Source organism: Nelumbo lutea, chromosome 3 (assembly GCF_056320005.1).
Source record: "Nelumbo lutea isolate HS-2025 chromosome 3, American lotus-T2T, whole genome shotgun sequence".
Lineage (NCBI taxonomy): Eukaryota > Viridiplantae > Streptophyta > Magnoliopsida > Proteales > Nelumbonaceae > Nelumbo > Nelumbo lutea.
In genome coordinates, this window is record NC_142686.1 from 40,636,539 (window position 1) to 40,657,433 (window position 20,895).

Consider the following 20,895-nt stretch of genomic DNA (forward strand, 5'->3'; position numbering starts at 1 on the left):
AAATTTACAGTTGAGGGTTTGTGATGTCCTTAATGAAGAAGGGGTTTGGTGCCTAGATCAAGTCCATGGTTTTCTAGAGGAGGAAGTCCTAAATAGCATTCAGGGTTCTAGTATGAGGCTCTCTAACTGTCATGACAAAATAGTTTGGCTAATTGAGGCGAAGGGGAAATTTTCTATAAAATCAGCTTGGTCTTTTTATAGGATTGCTCATCCTCTTGTGAACTGGTCCAAGGTAATTTGGAATGCTCTTGTGCCAACCAAGATAAGTTTCTTTGTCTAGAAACTTATGGTCGGGAAGGTCAGAGCAGATGCTGATATTAAGGATTTGGGAGTTCCTTTGGTTTCCAGATGTGTATGTTGTGACCCTTCAGAAGAAGACATCAATCATTTGTTGGTGCATGGTTGTTTTACTCAAAAAGTGTGGTTCTTCTTTAGCAAAATTCTAGGGTTGCCTTTCAGGGGGAATGGGAGTATTAAGAAGCTTCTGTATAGTTGGTTTTTAGCAGCATCGGCTAGGAATCAATGGGAAGTTGTGGTAGGGCTGATTGGTTGCTTTGCGGTTTGGGAGATTTGGAAAGAGAGAAATAGGCACAGAATGGAAAATAAATTCAGATTCTCCAAGCTGGTGATTTGGGTGGTAGTGCAGTGGCTTCATGAGGTTTCTTCCTCTTTAACTCTAACTCACAAGGTGAACTACAATCAGTAGCTATCCTTATAGGGTTTGGGGCTGCAGATCCAATTGATCAAAGGAAGGAACATCAAAGTGCTGCATTTGATGGAGGTCCCAAATGGTTATCTAAAACCAAATGTTGATGGTGCTTTTAGAGGAAACCTGGCCCCTATGGTGGAGGGGGTATTATTAGAGATGGAAGGAACAATTTTGTTTGTTCTTTCTCTAACACTTATGGCACCGAAACTAATTTAGTTGCAGAGGCTATGGCATTGATGGATGGTTTAAACCTTGCTATTGCCTTAGATTTAAATAAGATTATGGTGGAGTCGAACTCCAAAATCTTGATTGATATTTTTAACGGTGATTGTACAACCTCGTGGAAGCTTTGGTTTTGGTTGTTTCAAGTACAGGAGCTTAGGAGTAGATTGGATTTCTTTTGTGCACATATTTATAGATAAGCTAACCAACCGATGGATGTTCTTACAAAGCTTGATTGCTTAACTTCTCAGAAAATTATTTATGACTGCATAGATACTCTTCCGCCCCACACATCCAGAACTTGGTTTTACCAGATGGTCTAGGCCTTCCTTTTTTTGTGAATTCGTTGATTATAGGTTTTTCGGACCCTTAATGTTTATTTGAGTCGGGTTTCTTCTATATAATTTTGAGGGATAAGGCCTCATGTCCACCCTCCATGCATAATGAATAAATTTGCGGTGGCCACCCCTCCCCCTCCCCAAGTATGATGTCACCACCACAACCACAACCTAATAAAGTCAAATCACTCCCCACAATGACCTACATCACATCCCCGCCGTCCACAATGATTCACAGCATATCCCCACCTTGTATTAGAAACATCTTTCAATAATAATATCTGAAATAATAGTCATCATCGGAAAATGTTCCTAATACAGTGCGGGGATGTGCTTTGGGACGTTGTGAGGGCTGATTCGGTTTCTAAAATTTGAAGTTGCTGAGACCTGCCCCTCGTAAATAATACAATGTATATGCCAGTTGTTTGATATTTTTTAGGTAATTAATACAAAAATTTATAAGTTTAATTAGAAAAATGTATAATTATAAATTCAAATTGTTTTGGGTTTTGACAAGGTTTTAGGTAGCTCACAAATTTGTATTAATCAACCCTAAACGTAAGTACGACCCAAAGCCTGATAAGGGTGACCTGACCCTACCAAACGAATGGTTAATGCGGATTTACCGTTTCACCCTACCCAACCCACACCATAACCTATCAAAAGTTAACCTGATCGGAGCCACGCAGCGCCTCTGCACATCTGCGGTCTTTTTTTAATCGAAGGTACATACATAATCATGACCATGATGGATAAATCTGTTCAGGGTGTCGAATAATTTATTCCCAACCTAAGCAATAGGAAAGGCAAATCAATCAAACGGTGCAGAAGGAGGGGGACCTACCCTTCCCACAACATGGATAACAGAATTATCTTCTACTTTAACAATCCCAGGCTCCCACTCCCAGCCCCATGTTCGTTGCTCAAAAGACACTCCATGCTCCCGGAATAAAGGCTCCTCCTCCTTTTCATTTCTAGCCGTGCAGGTGCAGCAGAGCAGGATGATGTGGCCTGTGGCCCCACCCTGATCTAAGTGACCAGTGTCCAATGCTGAGACCAGATACCACACATGGCGCCTAACATCGATCTTACAGTCACATCCAAGGCTTAGGCTCCAAATCCTATATGGGCTCGAAGTCCGGATCTGCTCTCCACAGAGTGCCCCTCACACCAATTTTACATACCTTGACCGCACATCAAGAACAATCTCTTATACTTCTATTTATTATTATTTATTATTGATGAGAGATGTTACCACTACAGGGTGGGAAGTGGCTGTGATGTCGGTGTGAGAAGCAAATCCAATTTCCAATTGGATTGAAACATGCCAGGTAGAAGGTTCTATGCTAGGACATAAATGGACACCTGTCAGATAAGGAGTTGGGGTTGTATACATTCATTTGCTACGTGTACGCGCTCCTTCTGCATATCCTCTCCGTTTAATTCTACTGATGGGTGATGATGATGTCTGATACTATTCGTCTATTTGTTTGTCAGAACTCGGGACTCGCGGGGAAATATTCTATCTTCATAATTTCCGAGTTGAAATACTTGAATCTAGGCTCCACACGTAGGATTTGTACGCACGCTCTCTCTACATACGATACATCAATTGTATCTTTACTTTATACTTTTTTGAAGTCTCTCTCTCTCTTTTCTCTTCTCTCTCTCTCGCACACACCTGGAAATACTGAAATCCGTTTGATTTGGATCAATGCTGCATTTTCGACGGTAAACCTTTCATTTCTCATCTTCTGTCTCACAACCCGGCAAAAGCACCTCCTTCGAGAGGCAATTGGTGATTCCGTTCCGATCGAGCCCTCTCCTCTTTTTTGTTTTAGTTTTTTTTTTCTCCCTCTTGCTGTCTGGTTTTCTTTCTATTCTTTTGTTCTTCCTTTTTTTTCTTTTCTTTGTTCGTCTTCAATGATCGAAGACGACGTGAGATAGAGGGGGAAGGATCGAAAGAAAAGAAGAAAACCCAAAACAAGAGCAATAATATCTTTTACCCACTTCATTTCCGGGTATTCTTGTTGTTGTATATGAATAATGGAATTGGATAGCGTTGAATGCGTCTCATCCTCGGACGGGATCGATGAGGAAGAGATCCATCACCATCAGTTCTCCTCCAAGCCCCACAACAACGTCGTTCCATCCGCGATTTCTCCGGCCACCAGCGTCCATGAGCTGCTCGAATGTCCCGTCTGCACCAATTCAATGTACCCACCTATCCACCAGGCCTGTGTTCTTTACTCTCTCTTTCTCTCTCGCTATCTCTCTCTTTCTCTCTCTCTCTCTCTCTCTCTCTCTCTGTTAATTTGGAGAACTTGTGGGGTTCGGTACTGGGTTTGATGTTCCTGAAGGCTCTTTTGGGAATGTGGATTTCAAACGATTTCTTGATCCATGGTCTTTCTTGCTTGACTTTGGTCCCAAGAATATGTACTTTTGCCTGGTTTGGTTCGAATTTGGATGTCGTGTCTGGGTTGTTGGATTTGATGACTTGGGGTCGAATCAAGGGGAAATACGACATGGATTTCGAAGGGACTCTAACACTGATCCTGTCTTATTTGGGTCTTGGAACTTTTGGTTGGTTCTCTGGGCTTTGATTATTAGGGGGTTTAGTTGCCAAAGCTGGACGCATTCGAGAAGGAATGGAGGGGTATTGTCATCTTAAAAGGAATCCCGAATTATGTTCTTGGTGACTTCTGAATTTTCTGACATTATATTATCGACTTTCATATGGGATTGGGGATTGAAGGAGAATTGAGTGTTGGTGTCGGAAAAATATAACCATTCTGGGATTGGATCTTCCGGTTCCAGGATTTTCGTATTGGCTTCCTACCTGTTTTGTTTTTTTGGTAGGGTATGACTTTTTCTTTTGGTTTTAATGGAAGGGTTTCAGTGATGTATTTTCTATTGGGGCATCGTTGGTTGTAGCAAATTGTTCCTGGAGTTATTCATAAAGAAAAAGAAAGGGCCAGATAAGGTGAAAATGAAGATCACTCTGATGACAAGGATTGCTGAAATGGGCTATAGGGAATTTTTTTAACAGCTTTAGGAAAATTGGGTCGAAAAATGTACTGGCACATTCATTATTGTGAATATGAATATGGAAACCTATCCGGTCTAAATATAAATCTTTAGTTTTTCTGCATTGTTTCCAATCTTATGACCTTCTGGATCATCCAACATCCATGTTAGAATACTCCTTTGAGGAATTTCCTTTGTATTTCTCTTCTTTAGTTTTCTATCTTGTATGTGCAGATGTCAATCATTTTCTAATGGGAAATAGATTCTTTTGGAACTTTATGTTTTAATAACATGAATGCCATTTGAGATTCTTTTTTCTTATTTAGTGTACAGTGTTCTTATCGAACTTTTGATTATGGTGTTCTAAAATGACCAGTAAAGTTACACCTATTAACAATAGAATAATGGTCTTTTAAAGTTATTGGAATTTGGAACTGTTTACCTATCATTGCAAATATAACACTTAGGAGTGAGCTAATGGATAAGTTCTACCTGGAACTGAATGGAACTGACCTCAAACCAGCCTTGAACTAACCCTATCCAATCTGTTACCAGGTTGGGTCTGGTTTCATATTATTGGAATTTGGAACCAACCAGGAGAACTGGTTTTGGTTGGCCTTGGTGGAACTAGCCTTGGTTGACCTTGGGGGAACTGACCTTAGAACCAAACTTGCCTTGAAATTAAAAAAAAAAAAAAAAAAACTTAGAGGATGTGAAGATTTGAACTCAAAAACTCGTGGTTTCAAAGACCATGGTCTCACTTGACCATTGAGTCACTTAAGTGATTTGATTACTTTTCTTAAGTTTAATATCTGAAATCTGAATGTCTATAATAAGTAATGTCAAAGGCGATATTTACAAATTTAAATCATAATATAAGTTATGTACTATATATTAATATATTATGATGATCCACAAATTAAATTATCCAATTTAATCAATAAAGGTAATATAAGTTTCTAAGTATATGTTATTGTTATTATTATCGAAAATCAAGTTTTAAAGAACAGGTTCCCTTTTTTGGGGGGGAGGGGTAAAGAAAGAACAGGTTCCCTTTTTTGGGGGGGAGGGGTAAAGAAAGAACAGGTTCTAGGAGTAGACCTTGGAACCGATCCTGGAATCGTCAAGGCCAGAACTGACCCCTACAGGGTAGGTTCCAGCTTTTGCCTTGGAACCGAACCAAACCCGACCCATGCTCACCCCTAAATAACAGGACTAAATTACTTCAACAGTTAAACATGTGGCCTTTTGTTGGGTCTTCACTTTTATTTCAACCTGAATTTTTTATGATCATTGTATTTATGATATTATTTTATTTTATTTTTGTATTGCAAAATTAGTGCTCCTTTTTCCTTTACATATATTTGTTCTTTAAATGGTTACTCTACATTGTCGTGGTGATATGGATTTATGTGGATTCAACTCTTATTCTTTTATCTTTGCATTTTTTTTTTTTTTTGATAAATATCTTTTATCTTTGTATATGACTTAGTGGCTGTTCAATAACAGCAGAAATGACTGAACCGAATGACTTATTGCATTGTTTTTTAATGAATAAGTTATTAAGGAGGTTGTGAACTCCTTAATGTCTAAAGTTGAGGTTTGGTTGATTACTATACTCTTGAGTTTTGACTGTTTAATTATTTTACTCACTAAAAGACAAAGTAATAAGTCATTCAGTTCAGCCACTTCAGCTGTTATCAAATGACCCCTTACTCTTTGTAGTTTTTGTCCAATTCACTCTCAGTTAAGTATTGCCTTTTAATCTTTTTAATTATGTAGGGTCAGATTCTACTCCATTCCGTCATGTATATGGCTAGATCCTTTGTTATATCCCCATCTAATGTTTTTCATTTCTTTGATCCACATCACTTCATTTTGCTCTAGATTGCCCCTTTTCACTAGTGCAGCCAATTGGTATTTGGTGCACATGATTGGATCATGTCAGTTGGATTACCATCATTTTTCTACTCCATTCCGTCATGTATATGGCTAGATCCTTTGTTATACCCCCATCTAATGTTTTTCATTTCTTTGATCCACATCACTTCATTTTGCTCTAGATTGCCCCTTTTCACTAGTGCAGCCAATTGGTATTTGGTGCACATGATCGGATCATGTCAGTTGGATTACCATCATTTTTCTACCTATTAGGGCTATCCTTGGGTTCCCATTTATTATTTGGTTGTAGTTTGATTTTTTTTTCTAGCCTTGCTATTCATCTTTTGTAATGTAAGGAAAACGATAGAAAATCTAAAAGAAACAACACAAGAGGAGAGACCAAGTTTCTTCTAGTTTCCAACACAAGTTTCTTCTCACAAAATAACACAAGCATAGTTTGGGGTTTTAGAAATGTTTAAACATACCTATTTAGTATAGAGGAGTCTTTGTTGCAAAACAAAGTTTGGGCAGCTAAGAGTCATGACCCCATACCATTAGTAGAGGGTGGCATTCTGTAATTTACCCTATTTAATAAAGATGCTTTTTTTAAGAGATTTTACCTTACCAGAAGAAGGTTTCAAGTTTAGCTTATGACATTTGAAAACATTTTATTCACTAGATTTCTTCTTATACATAGTTTGGGATAGTTTCTTTCAAATAGGAATTTTATTGAAAGTGTTGACATGCTTAAAGATGAGTATTTAATTATTTGGCTTGCTTTAAAAAATTCCAACATAGCTAAAAGTACAAAAGAATTCCTATGATTGAAGTTCTGACTGCAATCATAGTATATTTTCCAACATTCTATGAAAATTTTCCCCCTTTTTTCTTTACTCAATTGTTGCCAATAACACTTTCTAGTCCTTGTTGTATTGGACTCTTGAAAAATTACTATGCCCTAATCAGTTGTGAGGCATGGACTATGAACATGGATAATAAACTTGGGAACTATTGATTTGGTGGATGTGGATTTAAAATCGGGTAAAATCATTTTTCTATAACCTATTTATTTAAAGTCTTACTTACTACACATTCTTAAATTCTTACAAGGAATTTTTGACAAGTTTCTAGAAAACAATAGTAGTGTTCTGTTTTAAACATGATACACGATCTGATTTGGTTTAACCTTTTATATGGTTTAAGTTATAATTACAACTTCAGAATATTGACCTGGATTTTGAATTGATTTCTAAGTTAATCTTTAGTTTTTATTTATTTTTTTCTAGGTGCTTATCTCCTTAGACTTTAGAATGTTGTCTTCGGGTATCTAGAAGTTATAGCCTTTTAGAAAGTGCTATTAATTGTTAAGTAGGGTGTACAAGGCTGTATTGGATCTTACGTCATTGTGTCTTAAGTTTTCTATTTTCTTATGATTCCTTTTTAAAAAGTTCTAGGAGGAAGAAAAGCTTTCCAAGATGCCAACACAAATAAAATTTCATTAATGTAAACAGAAATTATGTACAAGTTCAGCGTCCCAAGGAGAGGTAGATCTTCCTCCCTCACCCCATTACAATTCAGTACAAATGATTATAATTGAGCCCAATATAACTGGTCTCTATTTACCCCTTGCTTAGCTAGAGAATCAGCCAAGCCATTTGCAACCTTTGGTACCCAATGTGTACTTGTCACCATTTCCCTCGTTAACCACTTAATCTTCTTTATAATCTCTCTATGAGTCCAAAGCACCTTCTTTATAATCATCTTTTTCTTTATAATCTCTCTATGAGTCACAGGTCTAGCAGTCCAGCTGTTTAGTTAACCACTTAACTGTTTGACTTACTCAAATTAAAATGCAACAAAGGAAAAAAAAAAAAAGAAAATAAGTCCAGATTATCGTTGAAATCTATTTAATGTTAAAAACTTAAAATAAGCTTAAAACAAAAAATATTATAGGTTATAATAGGTATTAACATATGTATTTGCAGTAGGCTTGACCAAGCCAACATTTCTAAGAACCAAGCAGCAGCCCAAAATCCATTTTGTCTGCCAATTGATGGTCCAATTTTCTGGTCCTCTCTGACTCTGACAAAACTGATTTGTAGGACACTATACATTCAGTGCTAGAAGTATTGTATGACCATGCAAAAAACATGGTGAATTTACAGAGAATAAATTTACAACCCCACACAACTGTAAGCTATACAATCCAGAAAAGGATTTGTCCCAAAAAAAACCATAATGAGTCCAACCATAAGCCCAGTAAGACATCCAAAGAAATACACCCCTGAAGGGGGGTATTATGGAAATATCCAGCTACAGCTAGCCATTGTAAGCAGTGACAATGACATTTTTAATTACTTCATCTTTCTTTGCTTTCAAATGTTTTAAGATTTCTTTCATTCCACACAGTCCATATGATCATTTCGGGTATGGTTCTCCAAATTCTCCTCCCTTTCCTAGACAAACCCCCTAAGCCCTAACTACCCGCTTTCAAAAACCTTGAACATTCTGAGGGAACACCCAGCAAACCTTCAGTGCTATAAGTAGAACAGACAAGTTTCCTGAGTGAGAGGACAATGTATGAATAGAATCAATAGATGGCCAGCCAAATCAAGGGGGTGATTACAATGAACACACTCAATGGAGGGAATAGACACACCTCTTTGGGTTTTGAGTTGAACTTTCATTCATGAGATATTTATTGAGTGCGGTTGTCCAATCCATGAAAGCCACCCTTGAGCAAATCACTGGGCTCCACACCAAACTTGAAGGAAAAGAATTATCTCTACATCAGCAACAATTGCCTTGTACTTATTGAGGCTGACAAAGGGGTGTGGGGTGAGACCCCTCTGGTTGCCTTTTGGTAAAGTTTCAGTAGCACTGAAGCAACCCCCTTGGCCAATTTGGCATCCAGACCACATGATTGTTGGTGATTTCAATTTTTTTTGATAATTTATTGTTGGTGATTTCATTACAATCCTTCACACTTTTTTTTTTCTTTTGAATTGGATTCACACTTACCTCCTTAGAATCCACCACTGGAAAGATATTTTTTAGAGGCCTCGCTGTCACACGACAAATCAAGGCAGAAGATAATTCTGGTACCATTCATTCATCAAAAATAAAAATAAAAAAATCTGGTACCATTTCCCACCTTGTAAGGATTACCTGCAGCATACACCTCAGAACAGCCTTCTATGTCTTGTCATATGGAGCATCCATAAGGAGAAAAGGCTAAACCAGGGTTTCATCCCCCGTTTCTCAAGCCATATTTGTTTACAATCAGAGATCTCCACCAACTTATCAGCTTAGGAATGAAATCTCTAGTGCCTTTTGCATAACAGAGCTTTGTTCTTCACCCTGAGCGTCCTAATTCCCGGTACACTTTGATTTTGGCTTCCAAACAGCATCCCAATCTACAAGATGTATTTTATCCTTTTCCTTCCATCCTTTCCAGAAGAAGTCCTGTTGTAATTTCTCAACTCTCTTTACCAATACCACCTTAGCTGGGATGGGGAAGAGAGACATCTAATAAGAGAGGAGGTTTTCCGATGCATGCTTGGTGAGAGTCAGTTTACCTTCCTTTGAGAGATAGTTTGCCTTTCAAGGGGCCATCCTTTTTCAACCTGTTCTATCACTGTATCCTAGATTGACATGGCATTGCACTTCAACGGTTCAGCCCTAGAGGTATGTCAAGGTATGACATTGCACTTCCAAGGGGCCATCCAATACTTTATATTGGACTTGATACTTACAGGATATGATACCAGATAATGCATGGACTCTTCTATATACTCTGTAGCATTAACACTTGCAAAATATGTAAGATGGTATACTTTTAACAAATTATTTTATAAAAATATCTATACATGTTAGAAATCTAATTAAATTTGGCAGGACATAAGTATTGAGGAATGACACTTAGATTAAAAAATTAGATATAGAAGCATGATATAAGCATATTATATGGGATATCCATACCTGTATCCATGTCTGGGATTTTAGGAAATGGAGAGTCATATCCCTGTTTCCCACATGTGAATCTGTGTTTGCATCTGTGTCTGGGCATCATAGTCTACAACACTGGTGAGAACTGAGAAGTGGTCTTTTGCAAGTTGGAAGGATCTAGAAGAGATATAGATTGAAGCAGCAAGAAATAATTCGATGCAACATAATTCAACAATAGATATGGCACTCGACATAGTTGAATGGTGGAACAAGATTCTTGTAACCAACCCCATATAATAAGGACAAGGATTACTTGAATTGAGTTGAGATGTTATTAGAAGTTAGAACATTGTAAGCAAGGCTCCTTATTGTTGAGTGGAAGTTTTCCTTTTGGCCTTTTAGTTCCTCTAAGAGCTCTTCTGATTTCTTGATTTAGTACCACATAGAATGTTCTCTTTGGTTTTCCTCCTTAGCCTTTGGAGGTGATTGAAGTAATTTTCTGGCTAGAAATGTTTTAAATTGTATGGCTTTCGTGAAAATTTATTGTTGATACATCTAGGCCCAAAGAAAAGGGAGTAGGTTAGGTATACAGGTGGTTCTCTTTGCCAAAAAACAAGTTGATGCATGGGAGATTTTTCCTCTATTTTTCTTTTGATCAAACCCCTCCCCTTGCTCGCTCCATCTTTGTGCTTGGTAAACCACCAGAACAGATCAGATCAAATAGGTCGGAGAAAACTCAGGTGCATGTGATCAAGGTGGATCACTGGATCTAGCTTCCAAAAAGCAAAGTTGAAGTTGAGGATGTGATTCAGAGGATTATTGTCAGGAAATTGGCACTGGGTTGGTTGCCGTTATCTCTAGTTCATTTTATTGGGTTTCACTGCTAAAATGGCTTCCACACACAATCTTGAACCACTCGGAGTTGATCCTCAAACACATAACCCCTAAAGGAGTAAACAACGATTCTTCTGACTTTTAAAGACATTCGTTTTGAAGGAAAACAAATAAGTCGAACTGATGGAAGAGCTCCACTGATTTACTGTACTGGCTGTCCCCCATTCTGCTTCTCTAGTTTCAAGAAAAAGAAAAACAAATAGGTGTGACTGATGGAAGAGCTCCATTGATCAACTGTACCTGCTCTCCCCATTCTGCTTCTTTGGTTTCAAGAAAAACAAATAAGCGGGATGGGACTGATACAAGAGGACATGTTCTCCCCTGTTCTGCTTCTTCCTAAGTTCCAACTCCCTCCCCTCTTGCTTTGATCCCTAGAAGGGCTCCATTCCTCTGATTTTTCCTGATACTTTCTTCCTTGCTCTAATCCCTAGAGCAGCTCTTAAATGAAAATGAAACCGGAGGAAATTGGAGGATGAATGAAGAAAGAGAGTAGGAAGAGAAAGAGAGTGAGGAAAATGAAGGGTGGTTCTCTTTTATTGCAGGGGTAAGTTGGTGCATAAAATTTTTAAACTTGATCATTTTTTGTTGGTGGGGTTTCTTCTGTGAATCCCTTGTTTTATCTTCCAAGTAATTTCAGCAGTTGTTTGCTTGTTGGACTCTTTTGAGGTCTTGTCCTTGGGGCATGACAATTGTTTGTTTTCAAAAATTTATTTTTCAGTTACTAGTTGTAAAGGAGAACTAAAACAATTGCTAATTCTAACAAACAAGCATTCTTGCAGTGCCATAATGGGCACACGCTATGTTCTACCTGTAAAACAAGGGTGCACAATCGATGCCCTACTTGTAGACAGGAGCTAGGAGATATCAGGTGTCTAGCCTTGGAGAAAGTGGCCGAGTCACTTGAACTGCCCTGCAAGTACTGCTCATTGGGCTGCCCAGAGATCTTCCCCTATTATAGCAAGCTCAAACACGAGGCACAATGTAACTTCCGACCATACAACTGCCCATATGCTGGATCAGAATGCTCAGTTGTTGGAGATATTCCTTTTCTGGTGGCCCATCTGAGGGATGATCACAAAGTGGACATGCACACAGGATGCACATTCAACCATCGTTATGTCAAGTCTAATCCCCGTGAAGTTGAAAATGCCACTTGGATGCTTACAGTATGTCAAGTTTAATATGTTTTCATGTATCGTGAAAGTTTTGTTAACTACTTATAATGAGAGTGTTTACCTCAGACATTGCTGAAAGCTGAATTTTTTTCCATGTTGATTTTTTCTTTTTCTTTTTTTTTTTCTGGCAGGTCTTCAATTGTTTTGGTCAGTACTTCTGTCTGCATTTTGAAGCCTTCCAGCTTGGCATGGCTCCTGTTTACATGGCATTCCTCCGCTTCATGGGTGATGAGACCGAGGCTCGCAACTACAGCTACAGCCTAGAGGTTGGGGCAAATGGGCGTAAACTCATATGGGAGGGCACCCCACGGAGTATCCGTGACAGCCACCGAAAAGTCAGGGATAGCCATGATGGACTAATCATACAGCGTAACATGGCACTTTTCTTCTCTGGTGGGGATAGGAAGGAATTGAAACTGCGAGTTACAGGGCGGATATGGAAGGAGCAACAGAATCCGGATGCTGGGGTGTGCATACCCAATCTATGCAGCTGAGAGGAGATGCATTGTATGGGTCCGTCCGTCCGTCATACACGCAACTTGGTTGTCCGTGTTTGACGAATCACTCTTCTTGTCTCTGTGTATTGTACGTACCGTACGTGTGCCAACTGCCAACTTGTCTTGTGGTAAAATTGCTACAAATGAAGATGTTGGGGAGTCTGAAAGATGTATGGACACGCTGGAAGATTGAGCTTCTGCACACTTGCTAATAAGCAATCATTTTTTTTTCTTACTGTAGACGGTAATGAGATATGTTGTGGGATTTTGTTTATGTTGAACTTTGTATTATTATGATTTAAGGGCTCGGAGGTCAACAGAAAAAGAAGAATTCTCTCTCTGGTGGTGTTTTCTGATTAATTATGAAAGAACAACAATTGCAGAGCCGAGGTGCCTCCATTGCTCAAGAATTGAGATGTATACGAGGAACCTCCCTCGCTGCAGACGGGAGTCCCATGTTCAAAATTCAAACCCATGAAAAAGGCATTCAATGATTGGAACGGGTCTCGCCGAGGTTTGCCAAAAAAATCGATGAATATGCTTAAGACTCCCCTAGGAGGCTAACCTACCATTCTCATCCCATTATTAACCTTTTTGTTTTGATAGATCCATATATTGTGGTGCAACCAAGGATCAAATTTTCAATCTGACACACCCCGTACCCAAATTGGGACATGGGACCCCTCCTTTTTATAATAATATATATACCCAAAAACTAAATTTTGAAAAAAAAACTAAAAAAATATAAAAATGGATGGTTTTTAACTTTTAAGTACCCATACACTTCTGCCAATACACGGGCGTTTCATACTATGAACCATGGGTGCAACCAAATTGCTGCTCCATTGTTTTTAATTGAAGCATCAAATTTTACTCTGATCATTTCAAGATGTGGATTCATGCATGGCATTCATTTTATGATGGTTCTTATTTTTTTAGATGTTTACCTCCTAAACTTCCGTTAATTTTCTTTTGGCAATCTTTACAAATCTAGCCGGGTTTGGGTCTTCAAATATGAATATCTTTGTATCCATATCTTCAGAGTAGAAATGCTTTTTTCTTGTTTTTTCAATTCACCTTTTTCTGCTTCATTTTCTAACAAACAATTAACTTACATGGGGCAGGCAAATCTTATATCCTGCGGATTGCATATGCTTCAAGTTCAATATTGGGCCATCAATATCTTTCCGCCGATTCAATTACTGCCCTTCAAGTTTTTCAAACTGAACTATTTCAGCTATTATTTCAGTCCCTTCTGCCGCAAAAACTTTGTTTGCCCCCATTTCAATTTGTTTTGCTATAAATAGATTGGGAAACAAAGCTTTGCCACAAAAGGAGCATACATAACAGCTGAAATGTTCCATTGTGAAAACTTTCTTGTTTCTTCGTCCCTTTTAGATCTAAATAAAATGGAGCCTGGCTCAGTTTGGGAAGAGTGCAAATACAAATGTGCAGTGCAAAGGCAAGATCTAGAGATACCGTGTATAAGGCTTTGCACTGTACATAAAATGGAGCCTGGCTCAGTTTTGGAAGAGTGCAAATACAAATGTGCAGTGCAAATGCAAGATTTAGAAATACCGTGTATAAGGCTTTGCACTGTACATATTTGCATTTACACTCTTCCCAAACTGAGCCTAAAAGATCAAAATTTATATTTCACATGAATATCTGACAAAAGGGAAGTTTAGATCTGCTTTCAGCCTTTGACAAAATGGTATTGGATCTTTTAGGCCGGCAAAAACAAGCAAGGTCCTGATACTTTTTGCCAAATGCCACATACCACTGTTTTAAGAGCATACAAACGGCTTTTCATCTTTTTAAGCTTAAGCAGGGTTTTTTAATATCAGCAGGGAACAAAACCTTGATTGGATCATCAATTACTGGTTTAACCAGCATACTTGTGTCAATTCCAAGATTCAATTTTAACCAGAGATGAAAAGAACATATGGCAAACTGATTTACTAATAGAATTAAGAGGGTTCAATATTCTAATAATACAATGCTAAATCTCTCATATTGAGGGAAGTAAAACAGGCAAAACAGTAACAAAAATGGTGGAATTCAGTCATCAAAACAGATATAAGTATAAACACCCTTCAGTGCCTTCTAACATTGTTGGACTTTGGAGTTCAATACATACTCAACTACAAATGGGTAGAGCACGAGGTAGTCGCCTAATTTAATAAGTCTAAGTCATATACCCAATAACCCTTAAAATAGCATAATTGATCTTTAAAGAACTCCTAGCTACATTCATGGGAAAGAAAAGTATCTATCTCCAAAGAATCATCAAATGCACCATAGTTTTGTTAAACTGTTACCTGTTCTGCTGAAACATCATCGTTTTTAACCTTCAAATCTTCAGTTGTACTCACTTGTACAACACCAGCTTCTGCAGAATCACTCTCAACAGCAGTAGCGTCTTGGTTATTCTGTTGGTCGCCAACAGTCAAATCCGCTGCATTCACAAGTGCGGGGTTGATAGTAGCTTCACCGAAATTAGCCGTCTCCACCTTGGCTTCGTTACTTAGGATTGCAGAAGATCCGGCAGTCAGCGCAGCAGACGTTTCACTGGCATTTGCTGCTTCTGCCTCCTTAAAAAGAGCTTCAGCCTTCTCTCTTTCCTTCTCCTCCAACAACTTAACCAATTCCTCCTCTCTTCCCTCTTTCTTCAATGCAGCAGTCACAAACTCCTGCATTTCTGAACTCAAACTCAGACTATCATCTTTCAACATGTCTGCAACCAACTTAAGCACCTCATCCAACTTACCTGCTTCAGACAACACCTTCAACATCTCCTCATAGCTTGTGACCTCTACCTTTAACTTCTCCACCATCTGGTCGAAGAAAACCATTGCCTGATCAATCTTCCCAAATTTAACCAAACCATCAATCACCTTATTATATGCAACGGCATTCGGTCTGAGTCCTGATTCCACCATCTTCCCAAAGTACCCAGCAGCTTCGTCAGCCCGGTTGTCCGCAAAGCAAGCATCCATCATCAAAACGTATGTAAACTCATCCGGGTTAACCCCCTTCTCGCTCATTTCCCTGTAAAGATCCTCCGCCTCTGCCACCATCCCATTGCTACATAACTGTTGGATCAAATTATTGAAAGATAAAGTGTCTGGACTGCATCTCTTCTCGCCCATCTTCCTGAAAACCTCAATCGCATCCTTAAACCTCCCTTGTGCACAAAATCCGTCTGCCATAACATTAAAACTACCAAGATTCACGGTGAGCCGCCTCGGCGGACTGTGCTCTTCCATCATTTGATCAAACAACCGCATTGCCTCGTCGAACTTCCCATTCTTGCTCAGAGCATCCAAAACCGAATTATATGCAACTGCCGACATTCTAACCCTAGAATCCTCTCTAACGGCCTCAGCATAGCATTCCATGGCCTCTTTCTCCATTCCTTTCAAGAAGTACCCCTTCATCAAGCTTCCATACACAACCCCATCCGAAACAGGTCCTAGCTTCTCCTTCAATTCATCATACAGTGCGAGAACTCCATCAGCGTCCGGCTTCTTCACAAGACCCAACATGAGATAATTATAAACAATTGGGTCTGGAGCAAAACCCTTCGTGAGCATCTCGTCCTTGAGTTGTAAAGCTCGATCGATTTTGTTGTTATCCACAAGGCCCTTTACGAGAATCCGGTAAGTAGTCGGGGAAGGATTGAAAGGGGCATCATTAATAAGCTGCTTGTAATGTTCTAGCGCAGTATCGGTTTTCCTGCAATCGCAGTAGGCGTTGATGAGGAGGTTGTGAGTGACGACGTTGGGGACAACGCCAGCCTGGGTGATGAAACGGTGGAGCGAGAGAAGATCGGCGTATCGGGATTGGCGAAGGAGGGCGGCCATGACAGAGTTACAGGTGAAGACGGTGGGTCTGCAGTTGGAGTAGATGGAATGGCGAGTGAGAAGAGCTGCTTCATCGAGGTCATTTTCGCGGATTAGCTTGAGGATTCGATTGTGGAGGTTCAGGCGGTTACCGGTGAGGACGGAGACGTGTTCGGGGAGTTTGGGGGCGTTAGGGTTGGGGGTGGGGTTTATGGGGCGTTGTTGGGGCTGGGTGTGGCGGAGGGAGTTGAGAGGGGGTTCGATGCGGAGACGACGCTTGCGGCGACGCCTCTCGGCAGCGGCCTCTTCAGGGGTAGCGAAGGAAAGGAGACGGAGAGACAGGTAGAGTGGTGAGGGATGGTGGTGAGGTTTGCTCAGGGTTTTGAGGTGGGGAAAGAAAACGGGTTTCGAGAGAGCCATGGGTTCGGGAGAGATGTGGTAAGCCAAAGATGAACAGAGCTCGATTTAAGATTTAATAAAGGGATTTTTATAGGGTTTTGGTTTTAGGTTTGTCGTTCGAGAGTATTATTTCTCTGTACACAAGCACGTGCAAGGAGAGAAAGAGAAGGAGAGAGAGAGGGTAAATGTCTAATAAAATTTAGGAATGGAAGTCTTGACGTGAGGCCAAGGCTCGATTTGGTGGTTGCACTTCTAATTTCATTTCTACTTTTGAAAACATAAATCGAATTGATTGAGTGGTGATCCTGATTTATTTTTGGGACAATGATCGATACCTCTAGTGTAAGAATTAGTAAGTTTAATCTACGGTCGGGGTAGGTGCTGGATCGGAATTGATGTAATTTATAGACTAGCGTGGGTGAATATGGGTATCGATTCATTTGAATGTTTATAAAGACCCTTCAGTAATTTGTTTTACGATGAAGACCCTCCTTATTATAACCGTGAGACAGACTCGTTTTCGTTAATTTTCTGTTAAAATTCATCATTTTAATTTCCGTACTATCCTCTTAATAAATATTCAAATAATTGGAAAAAAAAGCACTGTTCATCTTCCCCAACTCCACCATACACGAACAGCAGTAGCGGTGATCTCTTCTCCCTTTTTTCCCTTCCCCTTTCTTTTCTCCACTTTCCTCTATTTTTTGTTCCTCTCAGTCACAGCCGCCTCAACTCATTGTCCAGATGCTCAGTTGACAAGCAATTTCTAGGTTTCAATAAACAACAGTTACGAGTAGTGAGTGAAAACGGTAAAATTTACGGCCTTCGATTGACTTAAACAGTTCTGAGGCGATGCTTTCTCCTCTCCTGAGTTCATCGTCATTTTTAAAGGTATTAATCCCTCTTTGAACCAAAGCGCTGTAGAGATGATCAGTGAAGTTTTTACGAGTGTCTTCGCCTCTGAAACTCAAGAGTCAAGAAGACATAATAATTCCAACGAGTAGTACTACTAGGGGAAGGAGACCATGGAAAAGCTACCCGTGTTCTCTGCACCATGGAAGCACGAAAGTAGCTCCTGGAGATCAAGCAACGTCTTCAGACCCAAATCCACTGGATGGTGGATGCTTCTCGATTCTGAAATTTGATCCAAGTAGGGATGCAGTGGATTGGGTTAAGTGGTGAGTCCGCCTTGCTCCAATCGGATGTCAGGTTGGTTTAATCAAATCAATCTTCGGTAAATCCATCTTGATTTCCCAATTCCTATGTAACTCTAGGAATTCAGAGCAACCAAAAGTTACGGATAGTAATCTTCTCTTCAAAAGGAAAGAGCTTCTCTAGCTGGTGTTCACCTGAGCTTAAACAGCTTACCCTGCTTGATCTGTGGCCGTTAGCAGAAGCCGCCTTTTTCTGCTTCTTAGGATCTGTTTTCAGCTGCTTTTAACGACTAACAGCCGGCTGACGTTGCAAGAGTCAACCACCATTCAGCAAGATCAAATTCACCATAACCACCAAAACCGACAATGCCCCTTTTTTGTCGCTGTTTGTATCGTGAGTTAGGGGAAGATGAACATTGTTTTTCTTCCAATTGTTTGAATATTTATTAGAATGGTAGTATGGGAATTAAAACCGCAAATTTTAACGGAAAACTAATAGAAAGGGTTTTTGTCTCACCGTCATAGTAAAAAGGAGGTATTTATTGCAAAACAAAGTACAGGGGGTATTTGTCACAGTATGGGGGGTATTTGTTATTTACCCTTTATTTTGTTTATATAAAAAGTAAAATGACGTGGCCTTCATCTATATATATAAAAGATAAATGAAGCGGAAGTTAATGTTCAAAAGTAACCTTACGATTTTTAATCCTTTTTAATATGAATAATATATATAATATAATTGAAATTTGAAAAAAAAAAACTAGAAATGGGATCACATCATCTCGTGGACAGTCATGTTCACGGGATAAACACCCGTTCGATTTGTTGTGTACAGGATCGGTCTATGCTATATCGTGGACCAATTTAGTCCATACCTCAATTTTTCATTCATGGTAAAAACTCGTGGTTAGGGCCCATCCACACTATTTTTGTCCCCTGTTTCACACTCTTCCCGAAAGGCTAAAACCCTATTATCTATTTCATATTTTAATATTTTTGTTAATAAAATATTAACTATTTTACTTAATTTTTAATTTTTTTATATTTTTATCAATAAAATAATATTTTCAAATATTTAAAATATATATATTTTAAATTTTAATTATTTTACTATTGTTTTTATAAAAAATTAATATTTATTGATTAATATTAATTCATCGATGCATTTTTCAATATATTTATCATATAAAATGCAAAAATTAGATATTTATGATTAACTGTGTAGATCAATGTTTTCGAACTACCATTGATCCGGACGGTCGGACCGTTCGACCAAGGAACCATCCAGGCAAGCGGTTCCGTTTTACCCCAAACTCGATTTTTGGCGAAAAACCATTGAAAAAGTCAACAACCCGTTGACTCGGGTAGTCGAACCGTCAACCCATTTAACAGTTTTTTACCTTTTTTATTTTTAATTATTTTTTTAATTTGTTTGTCATAACAAGTCATTCGTTTGAACTAAACGATCGGACTGTCGACCCGAATACTAGTGGCCAAAACGGTTCTGTTTCTGAGTCGTTTCTTAAACGTTGGTGTAGATCATTCATAAATGTATATGAGATATATGAAATCAAAAAGTGTCATGTAGACACTGTGGGTGTGGACTGGTCCAATCCACACAGTTTGTCCATAGTTCAGAACAGTTATAGACTATTGTGTGGTGTGGATCGATCCCTGCCATGGAGTGTAATGTGGATCAGTACACACTCACGAATTTCTCACCCACACTACAAAACACCTTTAAATGGTGCAAATTTTATATTAAATTTTACATACAAAATTTGCATTGGGACAATTATTAGAGAAGAGGAGGATGGCGATATATTAATAATGATATAATAGCATGAATATAATATCCTAATTTTATTGGATTGCATATTTATCAACCATGATTTATTATTTACGGTGATAAAATGTTACGAGATTTATACAGATCTAGGGCCAGCTTATCATTGAAGAAGGGGCGGGTAATTTGGTAGCTTCCATGTTCGTTCAATATTAATGGATCTTAAGGAAAAAAATGATTCTCATGCGACTCATTTATATGGGGAAGTTTATCTCTTAAGATTTGAGTAAATTGTTTGTCCATGCTGTCGAAAATTGTTAATACTTGATTGGATAATATTATCCTTTTAATAATGTCATTTTTTTTATATATCGGTCATTGTATCTATACTTAGGGAATAAAAGAACATTGGTAAATGCGTTTATTTGGGTATGTATTTTTTAGGAAAAACTTTCCCAAATAAGTGTATTTATCCAAATAAATCATTTACTAGACAAGGACAAGGCTATAAGCCATAACTAGTAGAACATTGGAGTGCTTTGATTGTATGATGAACATGAGGTTCCATTTGATGCTCCAAATCCAAATGTGGTATTACAGTAAATAATACATTAAGGTCCCATTTACTTTTCGGTAAGTTACTTACTTGGGTAAATGTAGTTATTTGAGTAAGTTTTTCCTTGGAAACACTTTCCCGGGTAAGTGCATTTACCCATGTTCTTTTATTTCTCATGTAAATAAGGCAATGACCATTTTATCCATAAAATCCATTATTAAAAAGGGCATTATTGTCCCATTCGAGTGTTGACAACTTTCCCTTTAGGTGGGTATTACCCACCTAGGAGATGGGTATACTCAAGAAAATAAACTATCCCTAGTCCCCACATAAATCTGAAAAAAAGAACATGGGATTTTTGGTCAATGGGAAACCAAAATCCCATTGACCAACTCCCCCCCCCCCCCCCCCTCAAAATCCAAAAAACGAACGCCCCCTAATATGTAACTATGTAAAGATCATTT

General features: G+C 38.7%; 2 protein-coding genes across 2 annotated transcripts; one reads left to right on the plus strand and one right to left on the minus strand.

The window, feature by feature from the left end:
* The first annotated feature begins 2,879 nt into the window (after positions 1–2,879).
* LOC148864437 (E3 ubiquitin-protein ligase SINAT5) lies at positions 2,880–13,029 on the plus strand. The gene is made up of 3 exons (XM_088976547.1): positions 2,880–3,504; positions 11,799–12,185; positions 12,326–13,029. Exons 1-3 carry the CDS (start codon positions 3,316–3,318, stop codon positions 12,686–12,688), a joined length of 939 nt encoding a protein of 312 aa, XP_088832673.1. The 5' UTR covers positions 2,880–3,315; the 3' UTR covers positions 12,689–13,029.
* Positions 13,030–14,635: 1,606 nt separating this feature from the next.
* On the minus strand, positions 14,636–17,099 carry EMB1796 (Pentatricopeptide repeat (PPR) superfamily protein). Its single transcript, XM_088980003.1, has one exon. It carries the CDS (start codon positions 16,954–16,956, stop codon positions 15,001–15,003), a length of 1,956 nt encoding a protein of 651 aa, XP_088836129.1. The 5' UTR covers positions 16,957–17,099; the 3' UTR covers positions 14,636–15,000.
* Positions 17,100–20,895: the final 3,796 nt, after the last annotated feature.

Bases quoted from the DNA above. Each gene is read 5' to 3' on its own strand.
- LOC148864437 (XM_088976547.1), top strand. From the start codon at position 3,316: ATGGAATTGGATAGCGTTGAATGCGTCTCATCCTCGGACGGGATCGAT. The intron at 3,505-11,798 runs GCCTGTGTTCTT...GCATTCTTGCAG, and splicing joins TGTACCCACCTATCCACCAG to TGCCATAATGGGCACACGCT. The intron at 12,186-12,325 runs GTATGTCAAGTT...TTTTTCTGGCAG, and splicing joins ATGCCACTTGGATGCTTACA to GTCTTCAATTGTTTTGGTCA.
- EMB1796 (XM_088980003.1), bottom strand. From the start codon at position 16,956: ATGGCTCTCTCGAAACCCGTTTTCTTTCCCCACCTCAAAACCCTGAGC.